Source organism: Procambarus clarkii, chromosome 37 (assembly GCF_040958095.1).
Source record: "Procambarus clarkii isolate CNS0578487 chromosome 37, FALCON_Pclarkii_2.0, whole genome shotgun sequence".
NCBI classification, from domain to species: Eukaryota; Metazoa; Arthropoda; class Malacostraca; order Decapoda; family Cambaridae; genus Procambarus; species Procambarus clarkii.
The window spans coordinates 34,025,794-34,044,263 of NC_091186.1; the positions used below are offsets into that span (position 1 = coordinate 34,025,794).

At 49.8% G+C, this 18,470-nt stretch overlaps 1 protein-coding gene across 7 annotated transcripts in view; it reads left to right on the forward strand.

Moving 5' to 3' along the window:
* The window catches only part of LOC123765814 (uncharacterized), a 42,293-nt gene extending 24,250 nt beyond the window's left edge, over positions 1–18,043 (forward strand). For 4 of the 7 annotated variants that reach the window (XM_069337377.1, XM_045754583.2, XM_069337379.1 and 1 more), the window contains exon 2: positions 15,316–18,043. In XM_069337377.1, the coding sequence (XP_069193478.1) occupies positions 16,110–17,138 (1,029 nt within the window). In that variant the 5' untranslated portion in view covers positions 15,316–16,109 and the 3' untranslated portion in view covers positions 17,139–18,043. Of the gene's footprint in view, positions 1–14,386; positions 14,584–15,315 lie in introns of all 7 variants that reach the window. The other 3 variants (XM_069337378.1, XM_069337375.1, XM_069337376.1) reach the window with 1 other exon arrangement.
* Positions 18,044–18,470: the final 427 nt, after the last annotated feature.

The window sequence follows — 18,470 nt, forward strand, 5'->3', positions numbered from 1 at the left end:
TCTATCCTTGGCAAGGGGTATGCATCCTTGACAGTCACATTATTTAACTTACGGTAGTCAGTGCAAAGTCTCACCTTACCTTGGGGTTTTGGCACCAAGATACAGGGTGAGGCCCAGGGGGACTCACAAGGTGTAGCCAGTCCATGATCCAAGAGGTACTGCTCCTCAGCACGCATGACTTCCTTCTTGCTAGGGCTGATTCGGTAAAAGGGTTGACGAATCGGCCGGGTGTCGGGGAGCAGTTGGATGTCGTGCTGGGTAACATTACACTCTTGGGGGTCATCTCGGAACAACTCCTGATGTTCTTTGAAGATCTTGACGAGAGGTGCACTATGATTGTCCTGAAAATAGTTTGGAAGATCAGTAAGGATTTCCGAATTAGAGAGCGCTGACTCCTTGTCAGTACTTTCGGGAGGAGAAGCAGGGAAGGTCTCACTGTGGATGTATGGCTCTTTAAAGGAAGAGTATAATGTCAAGACAGTGGGAGGAGTACCGTTATATAGCTTCAGGAGGTTGACGTGGCACAGCTGGGTCTTCGCCGCCTATCTGGAGTCTCTAGAACGTAGTTATGGTTGTTTCTGCACTCCTTGATGCGGTAGGGTCCTGAAAACATGTTTTGTAAAGGAGAACCTGGGATAGGAAAATAAGCAAGTACGAAGACTCCCGGCTTAAATTTTCTTACTTTGCTGGTCTGGTCGTAATGAGTCTTCATCCTCTCCTGTGCTTTCAATAGATTATCTTGGGCAAAACTGTGGACTCTCTCTAGAATGTGTTGTAGGTTTTGAAGAAACTGGGGCACATTCTGATGCTCACTGAAGGTGACATCACGTAGAGAGTCTTTGAAAGCCTTGAGGGGAGTACGGCACTTACGTCCGTAGAGCATCTCATAAGGAGATACTCCTAGGGACTCTTTGGGAAGACTTCTATATATGCACATTATCAGGTCGATTTGCTTATCCCAATCCTTAGAGGTTTCATTACAAAACTTCTTCAGGAGTGCTTCAATAGTCTGATGACTACGCTCAAGAGAACCCTGTGAAGCAGGATGATAGGGGCTGGACAATACCTGTTTGATGTTGAACTCCTCCAGTGTCCTCTTGAAGAGATCACTGGTGAAGTTGGTGCCACAGTCGCTCTGAACCTCCCTTGGAAATCCATACTGGGTGAAGATCTTTAATAAGTGTTTCACAACCGTAGCAGCCATAATGTTCTTTACTGGAACTGCTATGGGGAATCTGGTGGTAGGACACAGGATGGTTAAGATATAGGCGTTACCTGAACTGGTCCGAGGTAAAGGACCAAAACAGTCTATAATAAGTCTGTGGAAAGGTTCCGCAGGCACCTGTATGGGAATCAGTGGCGCTCTGGGAATAGAGATGTTCGGTTTACCTGCCATCTGACATGTATGACACTGTTTGACGTACTGTTTGACGATATTTACCATACCTGGCCAGTAGTAGTCTTGACGGATTCCATGGTAGGTCTTGTTAAATCCGTAGTGGGAGAGTTCTCCGTGGGCCAGGTGTAGAATAGTGGGTCGCAGGCTGGCAGGAGTCACTAGTTGTTCGACGTTGGCCCAATCATCCTCCTCCTTCAGTTTACTGGGTCTATATCTGCGGTAGAGCAACTCGTTCTCTAGGAAGAACCCAGGAATACTGTCAGCTTGAGTCTCAGCCTGGAAAAATAATGGTGTTAAGGTAAGATCTTCCCTCTGTAACTTACGGAACTCCAACTTGGTCAGATTCGGGGGTAGTTTCTGAGGGTCTTGAGGGACAGCGGTAGCAGTAGAGTCAGCTGGCTGTGTTCGTGCGGCTTGTGCACGGGTGGTCACTAAAACCGGAGGAGAAACTTCATCACTCTCTTGAACCTTTGCTGGAACATACTCAAAAATAGGATTATCCGTCACAGAGGTACACACCTGGGGTTTGTCCATGACGATCAGGTTGGTCGGTTGCAGGTCTTCTGCCAAGTCGTTGCCCAGGAGAAGTTGCACTCCAGGCATGGGAAAAGGCATTTCCCTGATGGCGACTTGGACTTCTCCGCTCACGAAGGGACAATCCAGGTGGACTCTGGTGAGAGGATAAGGAGTTGTAGCAGTGAGGTCAGTGATGAAGACAGTTTCTCCGGTGTAGGCGATGTTGGGCACAGCCGACTTCAAAATAATCGATTGTAGAGCCGCTGTGTCCCTCAAGATCTTCAATTTGAAACGTCCCTCCGGATTTGAACCGTTGGCAGAGACAGTTCCAGTATACAGGTGTTTACTGAAAAGAGAAAGATCATTAACATGAACACCAACATTCATCACAGGCTTACCGGACTTACGAGGAGGTGGTTTGGGTTTTGGCATTTCGGTGGTTCCTTTGTATTGAGACTTACCACATTTATCTATGGTATGTCTATAGAGTCTACAATACTTACAGTACAATTGCGAGCCAGCTTGATCGGTACTCACTTTCTCGTAACTGTACCAAGACTTCTTACTGGATGATGGTTCTGGTGTCAGCCGGTGGATGAGGCTGTAAGTGTCAGCCGACTTAGCACACTTTAGGTAGTCGGTTTCTTCTTTATCTGCTAAATATAGACGGACAGGAGGCGGCACACGCCTCAAGAATTCTTCAACTAGCATGAGGTTGACGAGTTCTGCAAAGGTAGAGACATGTGCTGCTTCCAGCCATTTCATAAAATATCTCCTTTTGGTATTAGCAAACTCGAGAAAGGTAGTGGTACTTGCCTTCAGGTGGTCACGGAATTTCCTTCGATAACTTTCGGTGGAGAGAAGGTAGGCGTCCAACACTGCTTGTTTCAGAGTCTGGTAGTCATTCTCAGACGCCAAAGTACTGAGTGTGACTGCAGCTCTACCTGTAAGATGTACTCTGAGAAGGGTGGCCCATTGGTCGGCAGGCCAACTAAGTTGATTAGCAAGGGTTTCAAAGGTGGTGAAAAACACGTCAACTTCTGTTTCTACGAATGATGGCATTAACTTACTTGCATGTGATATATTAAAACTGATGGGAAGATTGACGGTAGCTTGCTCCCAGCAAACAATTTTAGGTTGCCACAACATATCTGGAAAGTATTTGAAAGGATTGGAAACGTTTGTTTTATCGTATCAGATACGATATTGTGTGTGGACTTAAATAGGTTTCCACAACTTATAACCAAAACCTTCGTATCTAACACTAACTTGAGATGTTGTGGCAACTTTACAATCCTAACATGAGTCATTCATAATCCATTCATATACCAATATGAATCTCTTGTGAAAGGTTTGAGCCAATAATCTGAACCCTTTTCACATCTTTGTGTTTAAAGTTAAATTTCTTGAAATTAAATTATATTATTTTATATTATATTATTATTTTTATTATAGTTTATTTTATATTATATTATTATTTTCAATTTAAATATTAAAACCAATTTAAGGGTAAAAAAATCTAATAATTTATATTTCTTTTATTATTTACTAACAATTATAATTATTTACTAACGGAGAGAGGGAAGGCTGTACGGCGGAGAGTGGCGGCGGTGGCGGAGAGTGGCGGCGGTGGCGGAGAGTGGCGGCGGTGGCGGACAGTGGCGGCGGTGGCGGACAGTGGCGGCGGTGGCGGCTGTGGCGGACAGTGGCGGCTGTGGCGGACAGTGGCGGCGGGCGGACAGTGGCGGCGGTGGTGGACAGTGGCGGCGGGCGGACAGTGGTGGCGGTGGCGGACAGTGGTGGCGGTGGCGGACAGTGGTGGCGGTGGCGGACAGTGGTGGCGGTGGCGGACAGTGGTGGCGGTGGCGGACAGTGGTAGTGGTGGCGGACAGTGGCGGCGGGTGGACAGTGGCGGCGGGTGGACAGTGGCGGCGGGTGGACAGTGGCAGCGAGCAGACAGTAGTGGCGGTGGCGGACATTGGCAGCGGGCGGACAGTGGCGGCGGTGGCGGACACTGGCGGCAGGCGGACAGTGGTGGCGATGGCGGACAGTGGCGGCGGTGGCGGGCGGACAGTGGTAGTGGTGGCGGACAGTGGTAGTGGTGGCGGACAGTGGCGGCGGATGGACAGTGTCGGCGGGTGGACAGTGTCGGCGGGTGGACAGTGGCAGCGGGCGGACAGTAGTGGCGGTGGCGGACAGTGGCGGCGGGCAGACAGTGGTGGCGGTGGCGGACAGTGGCGGCGGTGGCGGACACTGGCGGCTGTGTCTGGCGGTGGCGGACAGTGGCGGCGGTGGTGGCGGGCGGTAGTGGTGGGTGGTCGTGGGCGGTGGCGGGCGGTGGCGGGCGGCGGCGGCTGTGATGGGTGGTGGCGGCTGGTGGCGGTGGTGGTGGCGGTGATGGCGGCTGGTGGTGGTGGTGGTGGCGGATGGTGGCGGTGATGGTGGCTGGTGGTGGGCGGTGGTGGCTGGTGGTGGCGGCTGTGATGGGTGGTGGCGGTGGTGGTGGGTGGTGGTGGCGGTGGTGATGGGTGGCGGCGGCTGTGGTGGGTGGTGGCGGTGGCGGCGGTGATGGCGGGTGGTGGTGGTGGTGGTGGGTGGTGGTGGCGGCTGTGGTGGTGGCGGGTGGTGGGTGGCGGCTGGTGGTGGTGGGCGGTGGCGGGTGGCGGCTTGTGGTGGTGGGTGGTGGCGGTGGCGCATAGTGGTGGCGGCTGGTGGTGGGTGCTGGCGGTGGCGGCTGGTGGTGGCGGGTGGTGGTGGCGGGTGGCGGCTCGTGGTGGTTGGTGGTGGCGGCTGGTGGTGGGTGCTGGCGGTGGCGGCTGGTGGTGGTGGGTGGTGGCGGGTGGCGGCTGGTGGTGGTGGGTGACGGCTGGTGGTGGTGGGTGGTGGTGGCTGGTGGTGGTGGCTGGTGGTGGCGGGTGGTGGGTGGCGGCTGGTGGTGGTGGGCGGTGGCGGGTGGCGGCTTGTGGTGGTGGGTGGTGGCGGTGGCGCATAGTGGTGGCGGCTGGTGGTGGGTGCTGGCGGTGGCGGCTGGTGGTGGCGGGTGGTGGTGGCGGGTGGCGGCTCGTGGTGGTTGGTGGTGGCGGCTGGTGGTGGGTGCTGGCGGTGGCGGCTGGTGGTGGTGGGTGGTGGCGGGTGGCGGCTGGTGGTGGTGGGTGACGGCTGGTGGTGGTGGGTGGTGGTGGCTGGTGGTGGTGGCTGGTGGTGGCGGCTGGTGGTGGCGGGCGGCGGTGGTGGGTGGCGGCTGGTGGCGGTGGCGTGGCGGCTGGTGGTGGCGGTGGCGGCTGGTGGCGGCGGGTGGCGGCTGGTGGTGGTGGGTGGTGGTGGGTGGTGGCGGCGGTGGTGGGTGGTGGCGGCTGGTGGTGGTGGGTGGTTCTGGGTGGTGGTGGGTGGTGGCGGGTGGCGGCTGGTGGTGGTGGGTGGTGGTGGGTGGTGGCGGCGGGTGGCGGCTGGTGGTGGCGGGTGGTGGTGGCGGGTGGCGGCTCGTGGTGGTTGGTGGTGGCGGCTGGTGGTGGGTGGTTGTGGTGGCGGCTGGTGGTGGGTGGTGGCGGGTGGCGGCTGGTGGTGGGTGGCGGCTGGTGGTGGGTGGTGGCGGGTGGCGGCTGGTGGTGGGTGGCGGCTGGTGGTGGGTGGCGGCTGGTGGTGGGTGGTGGCGGGTGGTGGCGGGTGGCGGCTGGTGGTGGGTGGTGGCGGCTGGTGGTGGGTGGTGGCGGGTGGTGGCCGGTGGTTGGTGGTGGGTGGTGGCGGGTGGTGGGTGGTGGGTGGTGGTGGGTTGCGGTGGGTGGTGGGTGCTGGCGGGTGGCGGCTGGAGGTGGGTGGTGGGTGGTGGTAGGTGGCGGCTGGTGGTGGGTGGTGGCGGCTGGTGGTGGGTGGTGGGTGGTGGCAGGTGGCGGCTGGTGGTGGGTGGTGGCGGCTGGTGGTGGGTGGTGAGTGGTGGCGGCTGGTGGTGGGTGGTGGCGGCTGGTGGTGGGTGGTGGGTGGTGGTGGCGGCGGGTGGTGGTGGCGGGTGGTGGTGGCAGGTGGCGGTGGCGGGTGGCGGGTGGCGGCTGGTGGTGGTGGGTGGTGGTGGGTGATGGCGGTGGTGGGTGGTGGTGGGTGGTGGTGGGTGGTAGTGGGTGGTGGTGGGTGGTGGCGGTGGCGGACAGTGGCGGCGGGCAGACAGTGGTGGCGGTGGCGGACAGTGGCGGCGGTGGCGGACACTGGCGGCTGTGTCTGGCGGTGGCGGACAGTGGCGGCGGTGGTGGCGGGCGGTAGTGGTGGGTGGTCGTGGGCGGTGGCGGGCGGTGGCGGGCGGCGGCGGCTGTGATGGGTGGTGGCGGCTGGTGGCGGTGGTGGTGGCGGTGATGGCGGCTGGTGGTGGTGGTGGTGGCGGCTGGTGGCGGTGATGGTGGCTGGTGGTGGGCGGTGGCGGCTGGTGGTGGCGGCTGTGATGGGTGGTGGCGGTGGTGGTGGGTGGTGGTGGCGGTGGTGATGGGTGGCGGCGGCTGTGGTGGGTGGTGGCGGTGGCGGCGGTGATGGCGGGTGGTGGTGGTGGTGGTGGGTGGTGGTGGTGGGTGGTGGTGGCGGCTGTGGTGGTGGTGGCGGGTGGTGGGTGGCGGCTGGTGGTGGTGGGTGGTGGCGGTGGCGGGTGGCGGCTGGTGGTGGTGGGTGGTGGCGGTGGCGCATAGTGGTGGCGGCTGGTGGTGGGTGCTGGCGGTGGCGGCTGGTGGTGGCGGGTGGTGGTGGCGGGTGGCGGCTCGTGGTGGTTGGTGGTGGCGGCTGGTGGTGGGTGCTGGCGGTGGCGGCTGGTGGTGGTGGGTGGTGGCGGGTGGCGGCTGGTGGTGGTGGGTGACGGCTGGTGGTGGTGGGTGGTGGTGGCTGGTGGTGGTGGCTGGTGGTGGCGGCTGGTGGTGGCGGGCGGCGGTGGTGGGTGGCGGCTGGTGGCGGTGGCGTGGCGGCTGGTGGTGGCGGTGGCGGCTGGTGGCGGCGGGTGGCGGCTGGTGGTGGTGGGTGGTGGCGGCGGTGGTGGGTGGTTATGGCTGGTGGTGGTGGGTGGTTCTGGGTGGTGGTGGGTGGTGGCGGGTGGCGGCTGGTGGTGATGGGTGGTGGTGGGTGGTGGCGGCGGGTGGCGGCTGATGGTGGTGGCGGGTGGTGGCTGGTGGTGGGTGGTGGCGGGTGGCGGCTGGTGGTGGGTGGCGGCTGGTGGTGGGTGGCGGCTGGTGGTGGGTGGTGGCGGGTGGCGGGTGGCGGCTGGTGGTGGGTGGCGGCTGGTAGTGGGTGGTGGCGGGTGGCGGCTGGTGGTGGGTTGTGGCGGGTGGCGGCTTGTGGTGGGTGGCGGCTGGTGATGGGTGGTGGCGGGTGGCGGCTGGTGGTGGGTGGTTGTGGTGGCGGCTGGTGGTGGGTGGTGGCGGGTGGCAGCTGGTAGTGGGTTGTGGTGGGTGGCGGCTTGTGGTGGGTGGCGGCTGGTGGTGGGTGGTGGCGGGTGGCGGCTGGTGGTGGGTGGTTGTGGTGGCGGCTGGTGGTGGGTGGTGGTGGTGGCGGGTGGCGGCTGGTGGTGGGTGGCGGCTGGGGGCGGGTGGCGGCTGGTGGTGGGTGGTGGCGGGTGGCGGCTGGTGGTGGGTGGCGGCTGGTGGTGGGTGGTGGCGGGTGGCGGCTGGTGGTGGGTGGCGGCTGGTGGTGGGTGGCGGCTGGTGGTGGGTGGTGGCGGGTGGTGGCGGGTGGCGGCTGGTGGTGGGTGGTGGCGGCTGGTGGTGGGTGGTGGGTGGTGGTGGCGGCGGGTGGTGGTGGCGGGTGGTGGTGGCAGGTGGCGGTGGCGGGTGGCGGGTGGCGGCTGGTGGTGGTGGGTGGTGGTGGGTGATGGCGGTGGTGGGTGGTGGTGGGTGGTGGTGGGTGGTAGTGGGTGGTGGTGGGTGGTGGCGGTGGCGGACAGTGGCGGCGGGCAGACAGTGGTGGCGGTGGCGGACAGTGGCGGCGGTGGCGGACACTGGCGGCTGTGTCTGGCGGTGGCGGACAGTGGCGGCGGTGGTGGCGGGCGGTAGTGGTGGGTGGTCGTGGGCGGTGGCGGGCGGTGGCGGGCGGCGGCGGCTGTGATGGGTGGTGGCGGCTGGTGGCGGTGGTGGTGGCGGTGATGGCGGCTGGTGGTGGTGGTGGTGGCGGCTGGTGGCGGTGATGGTGGCTGGTGGTGGGCGGTGGCGGCTGGTGGTGGCGGCTGTGATGGGTGGTGGCGGTGGTGGTGGGTGGTGGTGGCGGTGGTGATGGGTGGCGGCGGCTGTGGTGGGTGGTGGCGGTGGCGGCGGTGATGGCGGGTGGTGGTGGTGGTGGTGGGTGGTGGTGGCGGCTGTGGTGGCGGCTGGTGGTGGGTGGCGGCTGGTGGTGGGTGGTGGCGGGTGGTGGCGGGTGGCGGGTGGCGGCTGGTGGTGGGTGGCGGCTGGTAGTGGGTGGTGGCGGGTGGCGGCTGGTGGTGGGTTGTGGCGGGTGGCGGCTTGTGGTGGGTGGCGGCTGGTGATAGGTGGTGGCGGGTGGCGGCTGGTGTTGGGTGGTTGTGGTGGCGGCTGGTGGTGGGTGGTGGCGGGTGGCAGCTGGTAGTGGGTTGTGGTGGGTGGCGGCTTGTGGTGGGTGGCGGCTGGTGGTGGGTGGTGGCGGGTGGCGGCTGGTGGTGGGTGGTTGTGGTGGCGGCTGGTGGTGGGTGGTGGTGGTGGCGGGTGGCGGCTGGTGGTGGGTGGCGGCTGGGGGCGGGTGGCGGCTGGTGGTGGGTGGTGGCGGGTGGCGGCTGGTGGTGGGTGGCGGCTGGTGGTGGGTGGTGGCGGGTGGCGGCTGGTGGTGGGTGGCGGCTGGTGGTGGGTGGCGGCTGGTGGTGGGTGGTGGCGGGTGGTGGCGGCTGGTGGTGGGTGGTGGCGGCTGGTGGTGGGTGGTGGCCGGTGGTTGGTGGTGGGTGGTGGCGGGTGGTGGGTGGTGGGTGGTGGGTGGTGGTGGGTTGCGGTGGGTGGTGGGTGCTGGCGGGTGGCGGCTGGTGGTGGGTGGTGGTAGGTGGCGGCTGGTGGTGGGTGGTGGCGGCTGGTGGTGGGTGGTGGGTGGTGGCAGGTGGCGGCTGGTGGTGGGTGGTGGCGGCTGGTGGTGGGTGGTGAGTGGTGGCGGCTGGTGGTGGGTGGTGGCGGCTGGTGGTGGGTGGTGGGTGGTGGTGGCGGCGGGTGGTGGTGGCGGGTGGTGGTGGCAGGTGGCGGGTGGCGGCCTGGCGGCTGGTGGTGGTGGGTGGTGGTGGGTGATGGCGGTGGTGGGTGGTGGTGGGTGATGGTGGGTGGTAGTGGGTGGTGGTGGGTGGTGGTGGTGGCGGCGGGTGGCGGCTGGTGGCGGCCAGCTGGGACACATGGGACACACCCTTCACCACTGAAGGTCTGAGCACAACTAACCATGTCTCTCTCACCACCAGAACAGTGTTGCCAGCTCGCGCTCTCAAAATGTTTCCTTCAAAGATTGTATATTATCTTTGAACAACAAGTTTGATTATCAAGGAAATAATGCATATATTATTGTCACATTAATACTGTGCAATATCTTATTACATTCCTGCTAAATAATTATAATTTGAAACAGGACAAAAAATCCAACACATATATAAAAACCAACATTAGAGATCACGAGGCCTAGGCCTCGCCTGTGACCACACATCCTGCCTCCCTGGCCTGCTACCCTCTCACACCTCACACTCTTAACTCACTCTCACTCTCAATCACTCTTACGCACTATTACTCACTCTTACTCTCAATCACTCTTACACACTATTACTCACTCTTACTCTCAATCACTCTTACGCACTATTACTCACTCTTACTCTCAGTCATCCTTACTCACTCTTACTCACTCTCATACTCACTCTTACTCTCTGTCACTCTTACTCTCATACTCACTCTTACTCTCTGTCACTCTTACTCTCATACTCACTCTTACTCTCTGTCACTCTTACTCTGTCACTCTTACTCTGTCACTCTTACTCTCTGTCACTTACTCTCTGTCACTCTTACTCTCTGTCACTCTTACTCTGTCACTCTTACTCTGTCACTCTTACTCTCTGTCACTCTTACTCTCTATCACTCTTACTCTGTCACTCTTACTCTCTGTCACTCTTACTCTGTCACTCTTACTCTCTGTCACTCTTACTCACTCTCAGTCACCCTTACCCATTTATACTCACTCTCTCACTCTTACTCGCATACTCTTACTCTCAATCACTCTTACTCTCACTCTTATTCTCAATCACTCTTACTCCCAATCACTCCTACTCCCAATCACTCTTACTCTCATTCTTACTCTTACTCACTCTTACTCTTAATCCCAATCACTCTTACTCTCAATCACTCTTATTCTCATTCTTACTCTTACTCCCAATCACTCTTACTCCTAATCACTCTTACTCTCAATCACTCTTACTCTTACTCTCAATCACTCTTATTCTCATTCTTACTCCTACTCTCACTCTTACTCCTACTCTCACTCTTACTCCTACTCCCAATCACTCTTACTCCCAATCACTCTTACTCCTACTCCCAATCACTCTTACTCCCAATCACTCTTACTCCCAATCACTCTTACTCTCAATCATTCTTACTCTCAATCACTCTTACTCTCAATCAAACTTACTCTCACTAACTCTCAATCACTCTTACTCTCATTATCACCCTTACTCTCAATCACTCTTACTCACTCTGTCACTCTTACTCTCACTCACTCTCAGTCACTCTTACTTTTACTCACTCTCACTCACTCTCACTCACTCTTACTCACACTTACACACTCTCACTCACACTTACACACGCTCTGGCACTCTCACTCACCTTCAGTCACTCTTACTCTCACTCTTATTCACTCTTACCCACTCTCGCTCACTCTTACTCACTCTAGTTAATAAGAACACGCCAGTATAAGACAACAAAACGTTTTCAGATTCTTTCACACCACTTTCCAGCAACTTTTATAATTTATATAAATTATCTTAGGGAATAATACATAAATTATATATTTAAACATGATATTAGTGTTTAGTGGAATGCATAAGGAGTCAAATTGTGTTAAAAAGAGCGATTTTTAGAAAATTTGGAAAACTACTTTTTTCTGATCATATTATAACAAAATGGATTTTGAACGTTTCACTGAGCCAATAAATATCATTCACAATTTATTAATGAATTTTACAAAAAAAACACCATAAATTTTATATATAAACATGTAAAAACTATTTGTAATACATTAGGAAGAAAATAGTTGCAGAAAAACATTTTATTATAAAACCTTTGTGTTTGGATTTTTTGATTAAAAGTTTCTCAAAGGCTCTCCTGCACCATTCTCAATGCCAATCATTCCCACGCCTATGGGAAGAGATAGACAAACGTTTTCTAGATGATTTGTGTTTGCTGGGCTGGCGTTGAGCGAGGTGTGAAGTTTCCAACACGAATTCTCGTTGACGACATTCCATAGTCAAAGTTGCTTGTTGTTTGTCATATTCGTGTTGCATCTCCAATTGCCGTTGTTTTGTTTCAAGCTGTACTCGTTCCCGCTCACGGAGTAGTGCAACCTCATGTTCTTGTTCTTCTTTCCTCAAGGCAGTTTCACGTTCCTTGAGGGCGATTTCACGTTCCTTGAGGGCGATTTCACGTTCTTGTTTTTCCCTTCGTATGGCAGCTGCTCGTTCTTGTTGCTCGAGGGCTTCCCTTTGCTGCTCGCATTCAATCTTGGCCAGCTCTACTTTGAGTTTCATCGTTGCCAAATCAGTTTTATCTGCAATAAAGTAAGTTTCGTGAGTTTCAGAGTCTATCTTACCTTGCTCTAAGAAATGATCCAGTAACAGGTTATGTATTTCACTTTTGTTGGCTTGGTAGGGAACTGTTAGTTGATACTCATGTGCAAGAGTTTGTAATTCAGCCCTCTTGGCATGACTTAAAGTCCCTATTGCACCTGCTGGATCTGCACGGAAAGCTTGGAGACGAAACATGGTGAAATTAGCAAATAAATGCACAACGAATATACTGTTGTGATATGGTGAATGTCAGAAACAGGACAACGTGGCAACTGGTACCTATCCTGTGGAATCTTTAACAATTAATGTTAATTACAAGATAAATGATTAATTAAATCAAGGTCGCAGGAAATCTTGTACCCGGTACTCATGTAAGAGGATAAGGGCAAGAAAATCCTACTAAACAAGCGAAACTGAGTTTCTAAAACAAATGAAACAGTTAATTGTCTCAAAAGTAAAATTGGTAGTCCAAGAATGTAGGCATACCTTGCCGAGTCTATAGGACATAAGCAAGTTTTCCCACTGAAATTAATATGATACTTACAGAATTAGCGAACTTTTGTGCTCTGAAAAAGAAAGCTAATTCCCTACCAATGTAGGTATCATCATCTCTGACCGACGTGTAGGGGTGCGAGGTGTCAACTGGTGACGAGAACTGCTGCTGAGGTCCCAATTCAGCAACTAAAGTTCGTGCTAGAGGAACTATGGCCCTCTTTATCCTCCTACTGTCAGATTGCAGAAGATTAGGTGCACTTGACCCGGGGGCAGACCACAGTACCAGGGTACCAATATGATGATCTGTCGAAAATATGAGAAATATCCTAGGGACAAAAGATGGTAAACACGAGTAATAACACGGAGGGAGAGATGACCAATTAAGAGAATGACTGAGGCCTACAGTCACCACGTAATCCAAAGATGTCTCACCTTCACCATATGCTACTCTCGGAATGCACAATACACACAGCACCATATAAAAATAAAATTGAATATGAAAAATAGTAAAAAGCTACGTTACCAAAGCCAAATACGCTTACCATAAATTTACTACTTGGCACCAGTACCTGAGTGAAGCTCCCGGACAGGCCCTCACTTTAATGTGACGGTAAAGCGTTAATGTTCGGCTGTTTCAAAAGCTAGGGGCAGGGCCTCGTCACATTATAGAAAAAAAAAGAAAAAGCTGGAACTTTCGTCTGTGGTAAGGTAATGGGAAGACACACAAAACACAAGTAAATTAACTATGAAATTTTAATTACTTTAGAAAAACAAGACATGAATAAAGTTAAGCACATAAAATATAAAAGACAAGTCAACAAACAAAATAATATGAATAATCACTGGCAAATGTAAAGTTACGTTAAGACAAGTGAGTTACAGTGATAGCAAAATAAATATGAATGGAGCTGGAATATTGGCTTCGAGCTGCCACCTCCCTTAGTACACGAAAGCCAAGGCTTAGTCTACCAGCGAGAGATGTCAACTGCAAGGAGCACTGAGATATTCTGACAATACTGAAGCACTGCAGCCCAGACATCAACTTGTGGCGGAGGGCAGGTGCGACGGGACACCAGCCAATCAGCGACAGGCAGGCAAAGGACAAGCAGTTTGCTGTTTACGGTGGCGGTAGCTAGCAGGTGTCACTGTCTGCTGGGTACGATTTGCTCTCTGAGCAAAACGTTTGGCGATACTTGCTGAACGTATCTTCTATATTATCTTTTATTTTTACGTACTTTGTAGGGAAGAGCAGGCTCAATCTCTCTTGAAAGAGATTATCGTCACAATATATATATATATATATATATATATATATATATATATATATATATATATATATATATATATATATATATATATATTATTTTTTTTTTTAAACCTAGAAGGGGTACCACCTCTGGTGCAAGTGTAGGGACCCATAGCCTCGGAGAAGAAAATATAGAGTACTCAGAGAAGACCTTGTGGATCCTCACTGAACACTTTGATATTTTCTTCTCCTACCTCCTACTTCTCCTTCTTCTCCTCCTATATATATATATATATATATATATATATATATATATATATATATATATATATATATATATATATATATATATATATATATATATATATATATACATATATATATATATATGTATATATATATATATATATATATATATATATATATATATATATATATATATATATATATATATATATATATATATGTCGTACCCAGTAGCCAGAACGCACTTCTCGGCCTACTATGCATGGCCCAATTTGCCTAATAAGCCAAGTTTTCTTGAATTTATATTTTTAATTTTTTTTTTTCTTATAAAATCCTAAAGCTATCCATTTAATTATGTATGCATTAATTTGTTTGAATTTGAGTTAAAACTAACGTACATATATGTCCGAACCTAACCAACCCTACTAACCCAACCTAACCTATCTTAACCTAACCTAAACTAACACAACAAAGTCAATCATTTATTTTCTTGTTATAATATAGTAATAATAATTCTAATAAACTAAACCATATTTTGAAAATTTAAAAAATCACTCGGTCTATTAGGCAAATCGGGCCTTCTTTTTGAGGTTATCTTGAGATGGTTTCGGGGCTTTTTTTTTTTTTAGTGTCCCCGCGGCCCGGTCCTCGACCAGGCCTCCACCCCCAGGAAGCAGCCCGTGACAGCTGACTAACACCCTGGTACCTATTTTACTTCTAGGTAACAGTGGCATAGGGTGAAAGAAACTCTGCCCATTGTTTCTCGCCAGCGCCTGGGATCGAACCCAGGACCACAGGATCACAAGTGCAGCTTGCTGTCCGCTCGGCCGACCGGCTCCCTAACTAACTACTAAGCCTAACTAAGACCCTCTTATGGACTTGACATGACATGGACTTTAAACCCGCCATATACTGCAGGTATGTTGACGACATTTTTATGCAGATACCTGATGCCAGACGTCTGCAGCAGCTGAAGGAGGCATTCGAGTAGAATTCTGTGTTGAGTTTCACATACGAGATGTAGAATGATGGGAAGCTGCCCTTTCTAGATGTAACAGTCATATAACAGTTATAGTCTGAACATACATAATCTCCTCACATCAACAACAAATCATACAAGGTGTTTGAATATATTTTAACACAAGTATCTAACTTCATCAAGTAATTTAAGTATTTTACTACAGCACTGCTACTTGAATGTTTCACTACACGAGCAATAATTTTAATGAATACTACAACAGGCTAAAACCATAAACCAAGAGTATGGAATTTATTTAATACTGCACAGTTAAGATCTATTTAAATTACTGGGTTATAACATTCACCCATGACAAACACTGACCTTATTGCTCAAGATAAAGCACATTCCATATGTGCTTTGCTTATATTGTGTCAAAGTTTGGTGGCCTGTATATAACTCCTATTATCTTATTATTATTTTTATTAATATTATTATTATTACTATTATTATTATTATTATTATTATTATTATTATTATTATTATTATTATTATTATTATTATTATTATTATTATTATTATTATTATTATTTAATTCTAACCAAATAGGTTGGTCTTCAAGATACATGGATCAATTACACTATAATCCTAAGAATAAAATTAAAGTTGTAATCTAGTCATATAATTTACAGACAAGTTGAGCAAGATGGAGGACGCCGAACTGAAGAAGAACTTCATTGAGAACTACTGCGTGAAAGTGAAAGACGAGGAAGGACTCATAACCTACGAGATCAACACTGAAGTTATTCACAAGGATGAAGATGGCAAGATACAGGTCATGTCCATTGGACCTGTGAATGAGGGCCCCATCAAGTCGGTTCTCCTGCTGGGAGAGACAGGCGCCGGCAAGACCAGAGTCCTCAACACCATGATCAACCATCTGTTAGGTGTCAACTTTGACGATAATTTTAGGTTTCAGTTAAAAGATTATGTTGAAAGTGATGATCTCCTCCAAGTGGAAAGCCAGACAGAATATATCACTGCTTACATTGTCTCCCATCAACTTGGAATGCCTATTGAGTGTAATTATATTTTGATTGACACACCTGGGTTTGGTGACACCAGAATGAACCACGATAAAGTCCCAATAGAGCGACTAACCATTTTCCTGACAAATGATTGTGGGATAGATGACCTTAATTGTGTTGCCTTAGTTGCTAAGGCAAACCAAAACAGGGTAACATCATACCAGATACAAATGCTAGAAGACTTTACTTCAGTGCTGGGAAGTAATATTGGTGATATAACGCAGCTTCTGGCAACATTTGCAACTGATGACACTTCGGCAGTTGTTGATGTGGTGAAACATGCTGGAGTCCAGTTTGTCAACTTGTACCAATTTGACAACGGGCTTCTATATGATCCACTTTGTGATGGTCTTCTCCAGAATCACAGACATGCATACCTTACATATAGATGAAACAGGATGCAAGCAGAGTATACAAGATTTTTTGAAGAGCTACAAACGTCTATTCCAGTAAATCTCAAAAGAACTGGGGACCTTTTGCTGGAGAAAAAATTACTCGAAGAAACAAAAACTGAATTGATAAAAACGGTAGCAAGTATGGTCCATATAACTAACTCAAATAATAATAAGCATAGGGAAATAGAGAAAATTAAAGCTCAGGCTGAAAGAATCAAAGTAACTAAAAAGATAATGGTAAAATTTAAATCTTCAGTAACCATTGGATATCACTTCCTCAACTGTGACATTTGCAGACAAACTTGTAAGAAGTGTGAAGACCCAAAAAATTTTCTTGCTGGATTTGCAGGAACTGGTACTGGGGTTGGCACGGCAGTTTTTACGGGAATTGGTACTTCAGTAACTTCTGGAGCAGTAATGGGGGCAGAAGTGGGTATCTTTGGTGGTCCAATAGGAGTTGCAATTGGTGTAGGCATTGGAACTGTCCTTGGTTTAACTGCTGGTCTCACCGCAGGACTTTTAATGAGAAAAACAAAGGCAGATTGTCTCAATAATATGAATGGACCATGCAGCAGTCGTGAATGCTCTCATGATATGACGGACCATAAAACTGAGACACAAAAATATGTCACGGAAGAAAGAGAAATAATTGATGAAATTGAGAAAGCCAAGTATGATGCATTTATGAACACCATAACGCAGTTAAAGACAAAGGTTAGAGAGAATAATATTGCAATGGCTGATCTACGTAAAGATATGCAAGATATTGCTAAAGCTTTGTTGCAACACACTAATAAAATAGTTGAACTGAGCCTGGGACATAAAAGCTTAAATACAAACTCTGTAATAGATGAAATAATCTTGAATGAAAGAGAGAACTGGCAACACGTTGAACTCTTACAGGAGTTCAGGAAGACAGTAATGCTAATACAAGCTCAAGAGCTCAGTGATGCAGGGGTTGATGTCAGTATTATTGGACAAGACATTGATAGTGATAGCTCTGTCGTTGGTATTGATGCTATTGATATGTAAAATACAGTCTCAGTTATTTCTCTTTCATAGATAGGGGGAAGGAGGGGGGGGGAGGTATTAAACTTTGCATCATTGCTTCTCGAGGTGTTAAGTTGTTTCAAGAATTACCACATTTTGTTTTTTACATTATCGACTAAGTAATATTTGTATTATATTGTTGAGGAAAACCTTTCTTTGCTGCTAATATTTGGAATGAATGCTATTTGATATAATTCTTTTTCGTGACGAATTGGAGAATATCATCAAATATAATCCAGAAAGCGTGTAGCACAAACCATACAGTCCATCCACAATAGTTAACACCCAACACATAATTAATGAAAGCCCAGTTCCCTTGAGTCGTGGATTATGATTGACTCTTCAAACAGATTGCTGTTTGAAGATCAAACAGCAATTATGTTTGTGTCGTTATCATAATGTTTTAATAATATCACTAATTATATATATACTATTTATTTAATTATGTAACTGCAACCTAGTACTGCAGTTACATACCAATACGATTTTTTAATCTGAATATCTTAATTTGTATTTGCCATTGAGCTCAATAATACAATAATACAGATTATTATTGAGCAATAATACGGATTATTATTGAGCAGTAATATGGATTATTATTGAGCAATAATACGGATTATTATTGAGCAATAATACGGATTATTATTGAGCAATAATACGGATTATTATTGAGCAATAATACGGATTATTATTGAGCAATAATACAGATGGACAATGCAGTAGTGGTGGATGGTCTCATGATATGATGTGCCATAAGACTGAAACAAAAATATGTCATGGTTGAAAGAGAAATAGTTGATGAAATTGAGAAAGCCAAGTATGATGACTTTATACTCGACTTTATACTTTATACCCTGTTTTATTGGCTAATAAAAAAGTGCAAATGGCATGTGAATCTTTTTTTTTTTTTTTTTTTTTTTTTTTTTTTTTTTTTTTTTTTTTTTTTGAGATATATACAAGAGTTGTTACATTCTTGTACAGCCACTAGTACGCGTAGCGTTTCGGGCAAGTCCTTAATCCTATGGTCTCTTTACTGGGTATACAGAGGGGAAGTGAGCATAAGAGGCAGTCCATTAGAACTAGTCAGTTATATGATTTAAAATTAAAAAAAAAAAACAATTGCTTTAAAATATGTTATACGCTTATAATAGATGATAGATAATAATAAATAGACCATTTATAATAATAAATAGACCATTTATTATTTGACAAACTTCCATTTTGTTTCTTAAATTTCTTTTTAAACCAAACGTGGTAACTACTTAAGTGTAGTTACAAGATGAGAGCTACGTTTGTGGTGTCCCGTCTTCCCAG